The sequence below is a fragment of the Condylostylus longicornis genome, unplaced genomic scaffold, assembly GCF_029603195.1.
Source record: "Condylostylus longicornis isolate FDR11 unplaced genomic scaffold, ASM2960319v2 ptg000043l, whole genome shotgun sequence".
NCBI lineage: Eukaryota > Metazoa > Arthropoda > Insecta > Diptera > Dolichopodidae > Condylostylus > Condylostylus longicornis.
The window spans coordinates 1,956,179-1,975,748 of record NW_026578012.1 but is presented as its reverse complement, the minus strand read 5'-3'; the positions used below and the strand labels follow the sequence as shown (position 1 = coordinate 1,975,748).

Below are 19,570 nucleotides of genomic sequence, written 5' to 3'. Positions count from 1 at the left end.
TACTCATATGTGTACATTTATATATTATAAACACAATTTTAGAATAGAAATTTATTATTCTTCAAGTTTTTTTCCAAAATAATTTCATTTACTTGATCTTCCTAAAATATCAAATTTTAATTATGACCATATGAATGGATTAAAAATTTTGAATTTTGGGGAGTATTTTAATGCCGATAATTCTGAAATTTCTGAAATTAAATGATTTTGGGCCGATAATTCTGAAAATATTTAAAAAAATTTACTTTTAATTGCAAGAATCATTTGACAAAATTGAATTTAATGCATTGTTATACTAATATTCAATAAATTTAGTATAAAAACTTCAAATTATTCTATAATATTTTTTGCACTACCTACACTTAATAGCTAGTAAATTCTATGCTACCCAAAATAATTGAGGCATTCACCCATTAATCAATCTTTGAAAGAATGTAAAATAATCCATGGAGAATTAAAATTTTTAATAAAATTGAAAGCTACATACATATATCAAATTCAACTTAAATGAATCCTTCAATGAATCACAAAATTTATTCAAAATCATTCGTATAACTTTCACTATAAAATTGAATATTAAATTTCTGATGCAATTTACTAAAAACTGTTATAACAATCCAATGCTAATTGTTTAAATAATAATCTTTAAATATGCCAGAATATTCTAAGACACGAATAAAATATTTAAATTCAAAAATTGTATATATTTATTATAGGATAGCCAAAACGTGATGTAGCTGAGAAAAATAAAGAAAATTGAAAAATATAAAAAAAATTTAATTTACAAAATATTAGAATTTAATTTTCATAATTTAATTTACATATTTAATCGACTTAATATATATATACTTATTACGCGGGAATTTAAAATATTTTTGTAAAATTTGCAAAAACAAAAATTTCTACTTAATTTACATAATTATTTAATTATAAATTTATATACATAAAATATTAATATAAACTTGAGTAGAAAAAAAAATATTTACTTATTTATTCAAATTTTTTATATTTACAATTTAATTTAAAAATTATACAGCATTTAAAAATTACAAAATATACAATTAAAATTTGCAAATAAGTTTTATACAACACCAATGCGTATTTGTATAATATACAAGTAAATGTTTGTGCATGATGCCCTAGAAATTTTCGAAATTCATTCAATCGTATTTGTTTATTAACTTTTCTATTGTAATAATTACTATATGGACATACACAGTTCTAAACTAAGTCAACAAAATTCAACTGTTTATATATACTAAAAATAAAAATAAAAATTAATTTACTATAAGTTTAAAACTGTTATACTAACTATATTTACTTTTGTTTAAAAGAATTCAAAATTAATTTGTATAATTTGTATTAAAAAATTTCAAACATGTTTTCTATTAAAAAATAAATTAAATTTACATAAATATATTAAATAACTTGTTGATTAAATTGAATTTAATGTAGACCTTAGAAAATTCCATGTTACAACTGCTTAAACAAATATTGTATATGGTTAGCAATAATATTGTAATTTTAATTTACGGAAATTCAAATAAAAACTTTGTATTTCGATTAGCATTCAATTATCAATTTGGCGTAGTTTTACAGAAATTGTAACATTTCCGATTTTTATTTTTCGTATGAATTTCAATTACAAAAATTTTTACGGTATTAAATTTTTTTTAATAAAGTTACTGAGGCAGTCGAATATATATTTATATTGTAATGCAATTCACAACTCATTTTTCTTTTTTAATGTTGCCCTTGAGAAATTTCGGATAGCTCTAAAAATGGATGTACTGCACATCCAGGTGGTAATAAAAAATGACAATGATGTGCATATTGACCAATTTTATGGGTTAAAATTGCACAGCGAACACTTGACAAAAGAGACAGAATTATAAAATCCACTAAAAAAAGTCAAAAAAGTAGTCAAAAAATAATTACAAAATATGAATAAATAAATAGGAAATAATAGAGTTGATCATGTCAACACTGTGTTACCCATACGAACTTACTATCCTATAGGTGAACAACTATTGAAGTTGTATGGCAGCTATCATAAGAAAGCAAGAAATTTCAACGATTTTCATCATATATATAAGAGCCCAAATAATATATCTTTTTATCCGAAATTTCAATAATTGCCCTCATAACAGCTTCAATAATTTCTGAGATAAAGTCAAATAACTTTTGAAATTGTAAGGCTGCTACCTGAACCAGCTCCTCCATCACATCCAATTTAAGTAAGGTTCCGGCATATACTATTAATTTGTGAAAATTTGACGAGTTTGACTCAATAAAGTTTTTGAGTTATGGGATGAATCGACGCTAGGACAGGTGAACAGACATGATTAAATCGCCTTAGAATTCGACACTGATCAGCAACGTACACTTATTTTTAGATCTCAGACAAGTATATAAAGCAAATTTGTAATATCATTCGAATATACGTTCATTCGGATATAAAGAGCTATCCGATCAATGTTACAACTAAAAATGACCCAAACTGGTAAAACTGATTTCGATGTATTCAAAACTGACTATGAATAAATCAAAATTTCTGAATAGTCCAAATTCAAACATCATAATTTTGTGACACACTGTATCCACTGCAGTATTATAATTTTATAAATAATAAAAAATTTTGCCCCTTTTGCTATACTTACAATTATTTAAATTAAATTTATATATTAAAATTAATTTTAATTTCGAAAATTTTCTAAATAAATACAATAATAATTTGAAATTTTTGCCGCAAAATAAATTGCATTTAATTTAATGCAAAAAAAAAAATTAAAATCACAACATTTTTATTATTTTTTATTTTTTTAATGTTTGCATATATAAGCGCCTTTTATTATGCAATCAAAATTCATAAATTTAAATATTGAAATATGAAAAAGAAAGAAAGAAAAAATTAAATTGTATATAGCGAGCTATACAGTTTTGTTGTTTGTTTTTTCATACATCATTTAATGCTGACATTATTCCGGAATATTTAATGGCAACAATAAATTAAATAAAATGTCAGTTTATAAGCTAAAATTTTAGAAATGCATTCTATTTGTGTATATAAAAAAACAATAATGAAGGTGGTGAAAGTTTATAAGAATTTTTTTAAATTAATTTAAATATTTAAGCATATAAAATCACAGCGCAAGCTTTCTCTACAGTGATTTATTTTAATTATAATATAGATAATTAGGTCTTTTAATTCTAAATGAATTTATATTTGAAATATAAGCCGGAAAATTTATTTGATTTTTAAATTATTGCTATTAATAATTTAAATTATTATTTAAATGTTTTTATATATTGTTTTGGTATCAGTGCCGGATCTACAATATATAAAAAGTAAGCATTTGCAATAAGCGGGGCGCCGGAAAACAAGGGCGTCATTGAAAACTTAAAAAAAAAACTAAATTTCAAAAAAAAACAAAAATTTTTTACAATTTTTTCCATTACGTGTTTTCCAAAAAAAATTTCCTTCTATTTAAAGCGAAATTATGTTAATAGCATGTACCTATATCCCAACATTGCAAAACAAAAAGTTGAAAATTTTACTGCGGGCTTGAATTCTATGACTAATCTTGCAATCAAAATGATTTATATTGAGAAAGTGATTTATTATACGCATTTTGTAATATTTATTGACTTGTGAGGAAGTGAAGAGGAGGAACGCACTTTTTGTAAACCGTGTAGACGGCGAACAAATGAGAACCGGGCCTGTTTAATATAATAAAAATATAAATGAAATTGCTAATATTTATCACATATGTCCTAAACAAAAGCATTTACAATTTCATATTTTTATCCATTTAACTTTAGAATTAAATGAGGAATATTTACTAAAATAAACTACCTAATTCAGGCTACAAAACTGAGTTGAGGGGTATACCATATTTAAAATTCTTCTTCATAGTTTTTGGAATTGATGTCTTGGTCAAAATCTCAAAATTTTGGTAGAATACTAACAGAAAGTCGAAATTTCATATAAAATTTCTGAAATACAAAAATACGATTTCTAGTAACCATATAAGGAAATGAATTGAAATCACAATTAAAAGTAAAACTTAATTAGTTATTGATTTAGTAAGAACTAAATCAATATTCTGTAATTTAAAATTCTATTACTGACAATGTGTAAGAATGTGACTATAAAATGCATAACCAAATCATAAAAATTGTCAAAAATAATTATAACAAATTTCATAAAATCAAAATTTAAATATTCACACACAATATTGTAATCGACACTCTTGGAGAAAATTCAATTAATTTTCATATAATTGTTATGATTTTATAAAATTATACAATTTTGCAATAAATATATATGTATATATATATATGTTATATAGTAATCCTAATCTATAGCTAAATAAAATAATCTACAATAAATTTTCTACAATTATCTTATAAAAATTTATGTTTTATAGAGTCATTGAATTGAAATTAGGTTAAAAATAGATAAAAATGACTAGGAAAACAATAAAAAATAAAATTTCCATTTTATATTTCAATTTTCCGGATATATATATATATATATGTACATGTCTATGTATATATATGTAAATTTTAAAATGTATATTTATGTAAATTTATACCGTTGTCATATCTTGTACGTTCGAAAGTTATATATACTTAAAAAACATTATGTGAAATTAAAATTATTTTATTTATTTTATGATGATAGCGCTTTCATTTTACAAATAAAATCTATATATTAAGTTAAGTCCAAGGTAATAACAATCTAGACAAGTAATTTGATTAAATTTTATGAAAAAATAAAGAAAAATAGAGAAAGATATAGCTAAGGTATCTATTTCAAATATCTATTGTAATTTTTTTTTTGTTTTATTCAAATTACACATAAATAGTTGTAAAATGTGATATTAATTTTTATGTATTTTAGGAATGTGTAGAATGTGGTGCAGAATTTGTGCTATATGTAATGTCTATATATGTAGAAATTAAATATCATGTATGTTATGTGAATTTTTATGATAAAATTAGATTAGCTAGCTATTTTAATGGAAAATACTTTAAAAGATTGAAAAAATGAAAAGTACCTCTTCTTTTTATATATATATGTGAGTAACTCAATTAATTAATAATGGCTTCCTTATAATAAAACAATTAAATTTTAATTAATTGGCCACTCGAATGAAAACTTATTCCCATGATAGTAAAAAAAACTTCTTAATTAAATGTTATATTTAGAAACTAAATAGCTAATAACGTAAAAATGAAGTCGATTAATTCCTAAAACCAGTTTCTCTTTAACAATTTATATCAAGGGCTTATAACGGAGTTTTGATCTACATAAAAAAAAAAATCTGATGTGGTCAGCACATACCCGACCGCATTGTGTATTGTCTAATTAAATAAAAGTGTTACAGAATATTATAAAAATGTCTTTTAAATACTTCTTTCCAATTTTTAGGACACTAGTAAGCTTATAATTAACATACCTAGAAAAATGTAAATTTGGCTCTTAGTAGAGTTTCGCTTTGTGCAACCCGAATTCCCTGAAATGCTCGCCAGTTAGTTTCGGTAATAACCAGAACTGAAATATCAAATTTCAAGAAATTCCATCAATTCGTTCCGTAGATATGGTGAAAAATGTAAAATCGGCCTGCAGATCAGTTTTCGAGCTCTGATCTTTCCAAAAAATTTACATGTTCATTGTTTTAATACGAGGAATTCAAATATTAAATATCAATGAAATCGGTTGATTATTTCTCTTTATAAACACAAAAATGTATATTTGTGCCAAAAGTTAGGAATTTTTGCGTATGATCGAGCAAAGCTTATATATAAAATTTCAAGTAAATCGGTTGAATATTTTCATCAAAATGGTGAAAAATGTAAAATCGGCCCACAAATCAGTTTTCGAACCCTGATCTTTCCAAAAAATTTATATGTTCATTGTTTTAATACGAGGAAATCAAATATTAAATATCAATGAAATCGGTTGATTATTTCTCTTTATAAACACAAAAATGTATATTTGGCCCGTAGTAAACGTCCAGTTGCTGATGCCTGATTTGTGCCAAAAGTTAGGAATTTTTGCGTATGATCGAGCAAAGCTTATATATAAAATTTCAAGTAAATCGGTTGAAAATTTTCATCAAAATGGTGAAAAATGTAAAATCGGCCCACAAATCAGTTTTCGAACCCTGATCTTTCCAAAAAATTTATATGTTCATTGTTTTAATACGAGGAATTCATATTATATTAAATTTCAATGAAATCAGTTGATTAGATCTCTTTATATACACAAAAATGTATATTTGGCCCGTAGTAAACGTCTAGTTGCCGATGCCTGATTTCTTATAAAACATAGAAACTTTCGCGGACGGTCGAGCTGAGCTTATATATAAAATTTCAAGTAAATCGGTTGAATATTTTCTTCAAAATGTTGAAAAATGTAAAACAAGCCCGCTAAAAAGTGCAGTTCCCGAGGCCTGATATATACCAAAAGTTGATCAATCCGTGCCATGGTGGAAATAAACTTACATATAAAATTTCATCAAAATCGGTTCAGCCGAACTTGAGATACACGCGTGCACACACAGGCCGACAGACCGACAGGTTGCTAAAAATAGTTTACTTACACTTCCCTACTACGGAGAAGTGCATTCCCACCGAAAGCTCGATATGCAAAATTTTTTGCCATCACATAACCTACCTATTGTTTACACAATACGGTCGGTAATAATGTAAATATTCTATGTTAATAAGACACGTGTGAATAAAGGTACCAACTACAGTTTTTGAAGTTTCGGGTAAATTGAAATAATTCAAAAGTATGACATAACACCTTTTAATGGCAAGTTATCTCTTAAACTGAGTCGCTTTTTTTTAAAAATTATATTATTAAAATAAAACTTATATTTATGCAATAAAGCCATTTACGCTAAAAATTATAGGTGACACCTGCATTTACTCGTGTCTTATTATGTAATTATGAAATATTTTTTAATTAACACATAATTTTGCATAAATCTAGGAGAAATTTTAAATTGACAATTTCGTACTTAGCAGAATAGAGGCTGGTTGAATTTATTGTACTGCTTATTAATTTATTGAGCATTTTATAAAATTTTGATTTTGTAATTTAAAAAGTAGTACTGCTGTTTTATACGTTCACATGCGTAATTTAGTGTGTATTTCATATTAACGGTATTACATTAGTCTTCATTTTTAAAGCGCAAACTAATCAATTTATTTCATGTTCAATCTAAATTTCGGATTTTTCATTTATTATTGAGATGAACTTATGAAATAAATTAAACAATGTACAAGTACTTATCTGTTATATACAATCAAAACTTAATTAGTTTCTTACTTTCATTTCAAATTCCATTTTACATTGATGCAAGAGTATGCAACAAAATAATAATTACAAATTTATAAAGCTTATTTTATCATAATATGTTAAAGACTAATGTAATTTTGTAATATTACACTTTCTTTTTAATGTTTTTATAAATACATATGTAATATTATATATAAGATGATATATACGAGTAATGTAAACGTGTGAGTTTATAATAATGTAAAATAGACGTGTAAACATCCGTGATAGCGTTAAAACAAAACAAAAAAAATCCTATTAAAAATTGAAATTATGTATCCAATATTAGAACAAAAAGCTAAAATTAAAAAAAAAATTTTTTTTTATTTTACCTTATTTTCTTCATTTCTGGGTGTTTTCTATATTTATATATTGGACGGAAAACTATAAATAAAGGCACAAAAATGGCCTTTAAAGAAATGCTTTGAAATTTCCGGTTTTTGTATTCTTTTTTTTTTGCATTATATTGCTTAAAAATTACAAAATTCCTTTATGTGCTTAAATTGAACCGATGCATATATGCATAGGTATGTAGGGTTGTAAAAGTGCTCATATACAAGTATATTATAATATTTAATTGTAAATTTTTCCATAAATTCATGTAAATATATACTTATTGTGCCAAATTCTAATCTATACTAAAATTTGATCACATTATTCTAAATTTTTTCTTATTTTGTCCATTTCCAATTAAATTCCTCCCACAAAGTTCTGCCCAATAACACTTAATACTTAATCATTTCAAATTGCTTTCCGAAACTGCCTGTTCTTTTAGGATATTTGTACAACTGGCTGCCTCCATTCTTTTAGGGTATTTGTAATATTTACGAACAATTTGTAAAAATTTGACTTTTAAGTATATAGCATTTGTAATCTGTGATGATTAACAACACTGTTCTTAAACTAAAATGTGCATCTTTTACAAACCATTCCCTTTATTCAAATTCATTTTGACTTCAATTTATTTTACATTTTTCTTAATTGCCATTTTTATTATTACAATAAAATAAAAAAAAATATTATATTTTAAAACAAAAACAAAATACTGTTATTTTACGTATATTTACCGTTAATAATTTGTTTAAGTCATAAAAAGAAAGAGCAAAACCGCATTTTACTCATTTTTCTCCATTTTTTTTTTTTTTGTAATTTTGTAACATGCATTTTCAATTTTTCACTAGTTTAAAAAAAAAAACATGCATAATATCACGAATATTATTATTTATTTAATAAATATTCATTTAATATTAAAACGCCATTTTTTTTTTCAAACTAATTTTAATAAATTTCTATTGTTATACTTGTTACAGAACTTGAACTTGGAACACAATGTGTCGTCGAAATGGAAAGTCAACAGACCGTATTACACAATCCAATGTCATTAGACAAAATGGATCGGTAAGTAAATGTTTACAATATTTGTTTTTATTATATTATACTCGTATATACACACACTTATAAGTATATATTTTGCAAGATGTTAATAATAAAATAATAATGATAATAATAATAATAAATGATTGTAAATAAACATTATTACAGTTTTGAATATAATAGAAAAATATGAGAAAGAGGAGAAAGAGAAAATTGACTTTTTCTTTTCTCTTTTTTATCGTTTTTTGTATTGACATAATTTACGATATTTTCATGCAATTTGTATACATTTAAAATACATTTGTACATTTATGCAAAAATCCTAATACCAATTTAAAATGCTTATAAGAAAGTATGTTAATTATTACTTTTATCAGCTATTTGTGATTTAACAAGCAATAATTATTAAAATTATATGTCACCAGTTATGGATTGTGATATAGGTTGGGCTATCATTATAAATTTTATTACGTAAGAGTATTTGTAGTATTACTGTCGTATCTACAGTATTTAAGCATACTTTTTATCGTCTCGTAATTAGAAATTTAAAAATGGACAATTTGAAATTCGGGAAATTGAGTACATTATTTCTAGACTAAAGATCAAATAATTTCAAATCATTAGTAATTATTTCTCATATTTTACTAAACAATAACTTAAAAATATGACAGCCCAGTTACATGATCTTATTGTCGTTCAAAATATAATAAAATGTACTGATATTTTACTTTATAAAAGTTATGTATGGCAGAAATGGCAAAATAAAATTTTGGTGCATCGACCATTTTGCAATTATTTTCTGTTTTTAATGAAAGTGTGTGTCAATCCTGAAATCTGTCAATGTCAAAATTTCCCCAAAAACTAGCATTTTCAAATTTTTCTTTTTGTTTTTGAAAGAAGCCTTGTATAATGCTGTAATGTTATTTAAGATTTTGAAAAATAACTTATACCTTGTATTACATTTAGCAAAACTTCAAAATTTATTTAAAAATTATGAGAACTGCATTTTATTCAATATAATTTACGCCCAGTTTAAAAGTCTTCCAACTTTTGCCAGACAATAAAACTAAATTTTTCATACCAAGTTAAGGCTCTCATTCGATATCATTAATTATGGCACTTAAACTTATTAGATTCTACATTTTGCCATAAAATAAACCATTATCGATATTAAATAAAACGTGCATTTCAAATTTACACTTATTCCCATTAAATAATTTTTTTTGGAATTTATTTATTTATTTTTAATTTTATGCTTTTATTTATTTAAACTATATTATGAGACATAAAAATTTTTTAAGTGTCTATATTATAAGAAATAATTCTATATGACCTATAAATAATAAAAAAAATATATATAAAATATTTTAAAACCGCAAACCATTAAAACTTCTTTTATGAATAACATAAAAACGATACATACCACATGTTGGATTTTTTATTGAGAAGCTCTAATTAAAAATCATTCTATTTAATTATGATTTCAATTTTCACACGGTATATGAAAACACGTGGTAAATGAATAAGTAAATAGGAAACTGTTTCAAATATACCAAATGAGAGAAAAAAAAATAATATAATGATTTTTTGGGGTTAGGTACAAATAATCGAAAGTAAATTTTTTCGAAATGTTGAAATTTAAGCGCCATAATTAAAGGTTAATTCGGAAATATGAAATATTTTCTAATAATTATTCGAAAGTAAAATATTTGTTTACAGCGATGACAAATTTAACAAAATTCCGACATAGTTTTGAATTTAGCATATTAGACAGAATATTAACGCAGTTCGTGCTTTTCACGATCATAGGGAATTTGCAATTCTAATCTTTGCAATAATCAGTTTTTTATAACGAATCGAGTCTATAGCGCGGATTTTTAAATGAGTATTTGTGAAATTTATAAATTTATTCACTTATATATCTATTAGTAGATATATTAGCTCACAAGTTATGGATTTTAATTCAAGTTTTTGAAAAGAAATAATTTTCTATCAATATTAATTACGGAGCCCTATGATAAAATGTCATCCGTCATATTGAATTCAGAGAAAATATAATAATATATTGTGAACATTATACTGCACTAGAACATAATATAAGATGATTTTCAAGCATGCATGACGGTCACGTTCTAATGACAAAAAATTGTCTTAAATCATATCTCATTGATTATAGGTCATCTATTTAGAATAGTATACATTGTTACCCTACTATACTTGTTTTTTTTGTTATGTAACAATAACAATAATTATTGCATGAAAAAAAATATAAATTGAAAATATTTTATTCATTTTATTTGTGTGTATAATAATTTCAAATTACAATACAGAGAAAGTATTGAAAAAAAGTTGTGCTCAGATGTGTGTATGTACCATATGAATTCTTCTAATAATAAATATGTAAATGAAGAACTGGAATTTACATAATTCAGTTAATAAATGCGTTGTATTGTTCATGATATAAAAATTTTTTTATAGATGCTATTATTTTTATTATTATTGGAAATATATTTATATTTTATTCAATTTTTTCTCATATAATATTGATTGTAAATGAAAATGAATTACAATAGATGTCGCCAGTTTTCTTTGATCGTATAGTAGATTTTAAGAAATTTAAAATAAGTATACGGTTATTTTGTATGAAATTTGATGTATAAATGTTTTAAAACTTTTTCTATTATATTTAAAATCGATTATGTTTAAATTTTATTGTGTGTTTCTTCTACACCGGTCTTATATTTCTTTCATCTTCTTGATTTTTCAATTACAAATTACAATCTGTTCAAATTTCCTATATAAATTAAGAAATAAATTTGATTATTTTAAATATTTGTTTTATAGTCTTTAATAATTTTCAAGACCCCAATATATAATTTCTTTTGCTTACTGAAGTCCTTCGTTTGAATAATTCCGAGATATTTGCATTTCATTTAATCAACCTCACTCATTTTCCTTTCTAATTTTAATTGTACATGACTATATTTGAGTAAAAGAAAGAAATTGCGCTTCTATTGAGTACATTATGAGCCTAACAAAATTCCTAACATAATAAGGACATAATTGTTTTATGGGCAGATCACTTTATACAAATTAAAATTATTTGGCAAGAATTTGTTTTGTGAAACAAGAAAGAACAATTTCTTAATTTTTTAAAATTCTTGAAAGTTATTTCCTTCCTATAAAGTGTTAAAAATTTTCAATTCTATTAAATGGAATTCCCAACTCAGTTATTCATATATCGATTTTTTATTTTAAAATAATCTTGAAATAGTTTTTCTTGAATTATTTAAATTTAAGAATATTTAATTGAATCCATATGAACTTATGCACATTATCTCTGTGTACAATGGTGACACAATTAAAAATCAAATAAAATTCACTATTCTATTAAATTTCAATTTAATAATTAACCAGTTTAAATGCAAAATATATTTTAAAGTGTTAAAAGAAAAAACATAAAATCAATTCAATTTCCTTAATTTACATTTTTATTATATGCGAATTCGCGTACTTACATTCGCTCAGTTATTCGCTATTTTTTATATGAATATAAAATTATTTTCATTCTAAGGTTGATATGCTCTGTATATATAGTGTATGTGCATGTATGTACATAATTTTATTTATTAAAAAATAAAAAGCAACTTGAATACTATTTAAAACACATACATTTAAAAGCACGTGTGCCCTTTGATAATTAATCGATTCTTGAAATTGTGTTTGGAATTAATAATTATTCGGTATGCGGATAACCAAATCATAGATTACGGGAAAAACTTTTAACATTTTTAAAATATTTTTTTTTGCTTTAAATGTTATTATAAAACTAAATAAAACACAAGTTGTATGTGTATGTGTTAAGTAAAATTGCTCGGGTTTATAAAGTATAAAAAATGTCATCTTAAAATTTAATAAAATTTTGGAATTTATATAAGTTTCATTTTAAAAAGAATTTATAGAAAATAAATAATCCAATATAATTTTATTTAAGTGATTTTGAAATCAAGAAGATTTAATTGCTATAATATTATTAATATATTTGTAAGAACTATTTGTTTCACACAACATATTAAAAATTTAAATAGTTCGATAATGGTAATAAAATCGTGACCTATTTTCATTTTTTTTCTGAACTCTGATTCAATTAGAACGGTATTAATTTTTTAGTTTCATTGCTCATTTATTTTACAAAGTTTTCAATAACAATTACGAGTTTGTTCACTGTTGCACATTGTATAGAATCCACAAAAATCTTGTTCACCTCCCAAATCTATCTATAATCCTATTTATTTATACTTATTTCGTATAAGTATTTATGCAACATTGAATTTTTGAAAATATTAAATCATAACGTTAATAAAATTAGAACAAGGTGAAATGAGAACAAGAAGTAAAAATCTACAAAAAAATTTCATTATTAATAAAACTCAAAAGTTATTTCTCTTGTTCTCTCGTCTCATTCGTAGTAATTCACCTCAATCTTCTCAATATTTCACAGTAAATTGAGTAAACAATAACATTAACAAACAACTTATTCGTAAATAAAACATAAAAATAATAAAAAATAATAAATACTCATTTCTCTTTACAAAACATAAATTCTCTTCTATAATTTAATTTTTTTTTTTTTAATTTTCTCTTTAATTTTTTTTTTATTATTAATAGATTTATCGCAATCGCATCCCTTTTTAAAGGATAAATCATAGTAATTTATACCTTATTACAGAATACTAATGTAACGTATAATACATACATATATATATATATATATATATATATGTATATATACATCTACATCCGCATTTACAGTAATTTCAATTTATTCAACCTTTTATAAGTTGATATTGAATATTTTGTTTTTTTTTTTTATATCCTTTGTTTTCCATTTTAAATTTTATTTTATTTATTTTTTTTTTGTATATAAATTTAAAATCTATTCTATAACAATTTTACCACATCTTATTATTTAAAAGGACTCTTGGGTATAATTTCGTAATCATTCATCATAATCAATTGTGGATGAATTTAGTAATAGTATATAAGTATTATAAAACTATATACATAGATATAATTTGACATATGAATATAAATAATAGGTATACAATAAAAAATATTGATTAAAATATACAAAGTATAACGAGCATGCAATTATGTATATGCAATTGATATTATAAAAAAGTGGGGGATAACTATAAGAATTCATTCAATTTTTTGATTTTAAATCATGGTAAAATAAAATTTTCAATTATGAAGAAAACATCTACATGACATCTATAATTACAGCTGAAAACAGCGTTTCTTATAATCTAACAATATTTAACAGGAAATAGTTCCGTTTTCTCTTAAAGGTAAGTTGTGGAAATCAGAAATTTTAACAGCCTATATTGTCAGAATAAATGGCGTATATTGTCACATCAAAAAGATTTTTCTACTGCGTATTCCGCTTCCGCGTTATAGCCTCTCGATATTTTTAGCAACTGATTCCTGTACTGTTAAGATTTTCCAAAATTTCATGATATGTAAAAGTTTTCCCATTATTAATTATACTTTTAATTAATGTTCTCATCCTAAATTTATGCAGTAATAATTTATATTAATATAATACATAATTTTAACTATTTATAAAAGATTATTGTTAATTTTATATATTCTGGAGCTCAATTATATACCAGTTTCCATTCTTGCCGTTTGAAATCTTATCTAATAAATGTTTGAAAAAGATGACTATAAAAATTTGAACTTGAATTTCTCAGTTTTTGTTTTTATTATTTCGTCCGTTCCTGTATTTATAGACGAAACTACAAAACCTTTTATATGTACATACATATACTTCTACATATGCATATATATATGTACATTAAATTGTTTATATGTTTTTATAGTTTACTGTTAAAATCCATTGAAAATAATCCTTCACCTCCGTAATCCTTCCATTTTAAATCTTCATCGTATATATACGTACACATATAAAAGAATTGAATATTTTTTTCAAATCGAATGCAATTAAATAGAAAGCAATTTCACATTTATTGACATTTCTAGGCCACAAAATTGCTTTGTTTTCTCTTTTTCTCTCAAATGTACATTCATACATACATTCGTATATGAATTTCTCAATATCGAATTGATTTTCAAAAACAGTATGGGCTTCTCTTATAAATTGGTGTACATATATTAATATTCGGGTATTGTACACAAACATTTTGACATAACCTAGATGATTTGTTTGGTTGATCTTTATTTTTCGTTCATTTTTTGGACGATTTTTTTTTTATAATTTTGTTTTCGGATAGGTGTATGCGTATAGGTATACTAACACATACAACATAGACGCATTGTATAAACGCTATATTGAATATGTGAGAAAACAAAAGAAAAATGAAAATAAAATCTTTTCATCCGTGAAATGAAAATGTCCTCCTTTTTTCGTTGTCGATTTTCTTTTTTTTTTTGTATTTCTTTATTTAATGCTTTTATTCTATCTCTTTTCATCTTACTAATGTTATTATGATTTTTTGTTATCAAAAAATAGAATGAAAAATTTAAGTAAACATTAACAAAAAATATATATATATGTACATACATATATTATGGGTAGAGTATGTAAATAAAACAGAACTTGACTTACATACGTACATACATGTATACATATAAAAGGAATCAGAAAAATCAGCTCAAAACTTTTAATTAAATTCGTTCGTTTTATTTTTTCAAGGTTATATCATAACCCTGAGTCATAAAGTGTATTTAATGATTACATATACGCAATTTATATATTATTTTTATGCTTCATACATACAAATATGTTATATAGACTTCTGGGATAGGGAAAAACCATTTGTTTATAGTAGTACAAAAGAAGTAGCGAATTTTGACAGGGAAAAAAATAATAGGACGGTTTTTATATTCTTATGTCAATGTACAGCAAATGAACTAAATTTTCGTAGGATAAAAAAATATTTGAAGGCATACAAACATTGTACAATGAATATCTAACAGCGGAATAACTTTAATGCCTACGATTTCAAAATTTGCACAAATAATATAAGTAATTATGTACTTATAGACAATTCAGCTTATGAATTATTATTGCTGAATTATGTAGCAATACTGTAAGATTACAATGCTATAATAATAGTATATTATTAAGAAATTCAGCAATTCAGATTTTTTAGCTGAATTACGTTATTTTTGTGCTACTGTTATTTTTGAGGCAATTATAGTATATTATAATAAAATTGGGTTAAAATAACAAATATTGTCACAATAATTAAATGACATTCTATTCATTTAATTAAACAAAACGTTTAATCATACATAATGTTTGATCAAATAGTATGGACGTATGGACAAACCTCTATGTAATTTTCATCAAATCAATGATGTTCAATGAATATTGTTGGAAGATGCTGACTAAAATCTTTGTTTTTTTTTTTATTATTTGCTTATATAATTCGATTTAAATAAATTTTAGAAGAAAATTTCATTAAATTCGTATATGCCCAATATTTTATTAATGTCCACGGCTGCTATTCAGCTATGTACACCTTGAATTATCTATTCGTAGATTATATCCTTATTTTAATTTGTTAATTTTATGATATTATTCTATTTTTGTTTTTATTTTTTCATAATACTTGTGTTACGCCCGAATGAAATGTGATAGTCTTTATTCCGCCTTTTTCCTTTTTGCAAAAAAATATTTTGATTTCTTTTAATTAAACATGAGTGCTTCATGTTTTTTTTGTATATTCACGTATTTTGCATATTCTTTTTCTTTAAATAAATTTTTTTAATATATTATGTTTTGAAAGAAGATCTCACAAAAATAAAAATTTTTATGTAATTAATGTAGTCTATTTCCAATTAAAAAGTATCTATACTATACCATCTACACGGTGTACATGGTGTATAGAACGCATAATGTGTAAAAAAAAAATATTACAGAAACGTAAACACTAACACTCTTGTATTCCTTGAGCACATACACAATATTCTTAGAAATCTTTTTAAATGAAAATGAGTTTTACAAAAAAAAAAAAAATTTTGAAGTGAAAACTTTTCTAATTAATTTTTCTCTAAAATCTCTATGCTAATGTTATGTAATTAGTATGTGGATATGGTTGTTATTTTTCGAACTTCTTATGCCTATAATGTTGTATATAAATAATTTATATAACAGTTTTTAATTGATTATAATGAGTATACCTTGTAATTTCATTGCTAAATTTAGATTATCTCGGTTAATACGATACGAAAATAATTTTTTAATAGAAGAAGAAGAATTAAAAATATTTTTAACTGATTAATTTGTCAAATCAAATAATCAAATTAGCTGTTATAGATGTTTGTTCAATGATTTGTTGTTTGAGTAAAACTGAATGACATCATTGACTTTGTTTTTTTTTTTTTTTTTTTGAGAGAGAAATTAAAATTTACTCTTTTGACATGTACATGTCATTTAATTTTAGATCAATTTAAGAAATAAAATGTCAACGATCTGTTACGATATCAAAAATGGGTTTTTTTAAAGGGGAAACAAATATTATATATATATATATATATATATATATTGTCTAATATTACGTAATATGAAGGAGATTTACATGTTTGACACAAGTTTGCTATAGAGCTCACAAATTTCCATTATCATTCTAATATCATGGACATACAGAATAACAATGTTATTGAATTCTATTTGTTGAATTTATGATTATTTAAGTGCGGAAAGAGAAACAACTTTAAAAATTATAAAATCACTTCTTATAACATTTAAAGATCACGTGTTCGCTCTATAGCATATTTTCTCTTCATGATATTGTTGTGGGTTGAATAATTTCTACATTAGATATTTAGCGTATAAGTACTTGCCAACTAATAGAAGAAGAACTAATATACTTTATTTTTTAATATTTTATAAAAAAAGAAAAAAAAAAATGAGAAAAATTAATTTTCTTTCTCTTCTAATTCCGTTTTTTCTACTTTTGTTTTTTTCTTTTGTTTTCTTATAATCAATGAAAGTCATATCAAGTCATTGATTCATTATTCTTTTTCCGAGTATAATAAATGAGCATATTATATTGTGCTACTTTACAATCAAATACGCAATCCAACAAACATAAATTCATGTGGGTACAGTCATAATTTTAAAACGCATCATGACAATTTAAAGTTAAATTGTAGTATGTACGAGTATATGAAAATAACAATGCACATATACATGTGTATGCTACGTATCATTATCATATGTATATATCATATGTATATATTATTATCACGTATATATATCACATGTATAATAGTTGCAATAGTTAATAATATATTAAGTCTTACCATCGTGTAAAAGTTGCAAAAATATTTCAAATTGCAAATTGCAAATTGAAATGTGTATTAGAAAAATATATGAGTTTAGATTTTCTAGCGTTGGAATGACAGTTAAATCCAATATTAAAAAACTATTTCGTTTACAACACACCCCTAATTATTAGAGTTATACTCTTTCAATTATAAATTCAATTAATAATTACCCGGGTTTTTTTAATTATATGAAATTAAACTCAGTAAAATAAATTTACTTTTACTATATTTTTTTACCTTCTTTGATTTTATACAAACAGCAACACTAATTTTATGATTTTTTTTTAATTTATACGTTGAAACTTGTGTGTTCATAATAATTTTGAAATTGGTAGGTGTATGTGAATAATTTTTTTTTGTATTATTATTGTGTTTACTTTTTATGCATTCACAATAAGAAAGAAAAATTAAAAATATGAAAAAATTTATTTTTCTACTCCTTTTTCAATAATTTTTATTTTATTTAATTGTCATATTTTCTCTTTATTCTTTTTTTCTCCATTTTTACAATTTTATAATATCACAAATCATAAATATTGCATCATATTCATTCGTATAATAAATAAAATAATAAAAATATTGCGAATATTCAATGTTAAAATTATAAAAACCAAAACAGAATGTTGAAATGTCAAAAACGAATAGGTGTGGAATAAAATTTATATATGATAGTTTAATCGACAAGTGGAAACGGAAGAAAAGGAGAGAGAAATAAAAGAAATTGTAATACAAAATGTAAACAAAAACGAAAAATAGCTATGATAAAAAACTTCATAAATATTTCCTCATATTCAAAGAATGATTCATGCATTAAAAGCACATCATAAAATTAAAATTATGATGACAGTTTTCAATATCGTGTTATGATTTAAGTGTAAATGCGCTTGCATAGTGGTGGTATATACTGTGGCATACAATGGAATTTTCATTATTGCTTGTTTACATTGCTAATTAATGATAGCATTTGATTTTGTTATACACAATAATGAGTTTAAAAAATATTCTCTTATTAATATTTATTAATTAATTATTATTTTGTTGTTATTTTGAATATTTATAAAATGCATGCAGTATAAATGAAGAAGCACAAATGGAGATAAACAGAAGAGAAAATATTTTTCATTCATTAAATTATAAATTAAATTGAATGTAGTAAATAATAAATTTTGTTATATTCATAAATGAATTTTCGAGAAAATCAAACACTTGAAATTTTTTAATTTAAATAAATAGAATAATATTTACAAATTGAAAGTGTACAAATGTTAGAAAGAGTTGAAAATTTGGGGTTTTATTAATGCAAAGTTCAAAATGTTAAATTTGGTATTATTTATTTAATATGTTAAATTGTTGGATTAACATTCTTACATTAATTATGGGACAAAATGATGTAAAAGCTAATATTTTTAAAAATTTTACATGATTTATTTTATTAATTTATCTGGACCAGAGGCCTATTCATTTATGTATATACAACATTAA

The 19,570-nt window shown here is 23.4% G+C and overlaps 1 protein-coding gene across 20 annotated transcripts in view; it reads left to right on the top strand.

Annotated features, from left to right (window-relative positions):
* The window catches only part of LOC129610076 (kinesin-like protein KIF13B), a 231,437-nt gene that overhangs the window by 92,000 nt on the left and 119,867 nt on the right, over positions 1 to 19,570 (top strand). For all 20 annotated transcript variants that reach the window (XM_055522414.1, XM_055522413.1, XM_055522424.1 and 17 more), the window contains one exon: positions 8,665 to 8,752. In XM_055522414.1, coding sequence (XP_055378389.1) covers positions 8,665 to 8,752 — 88 coding nt within the window. The remainder of the gene's footprint in view (positions 1 to 8,664; positions 8,753 to 19,570) is intronic.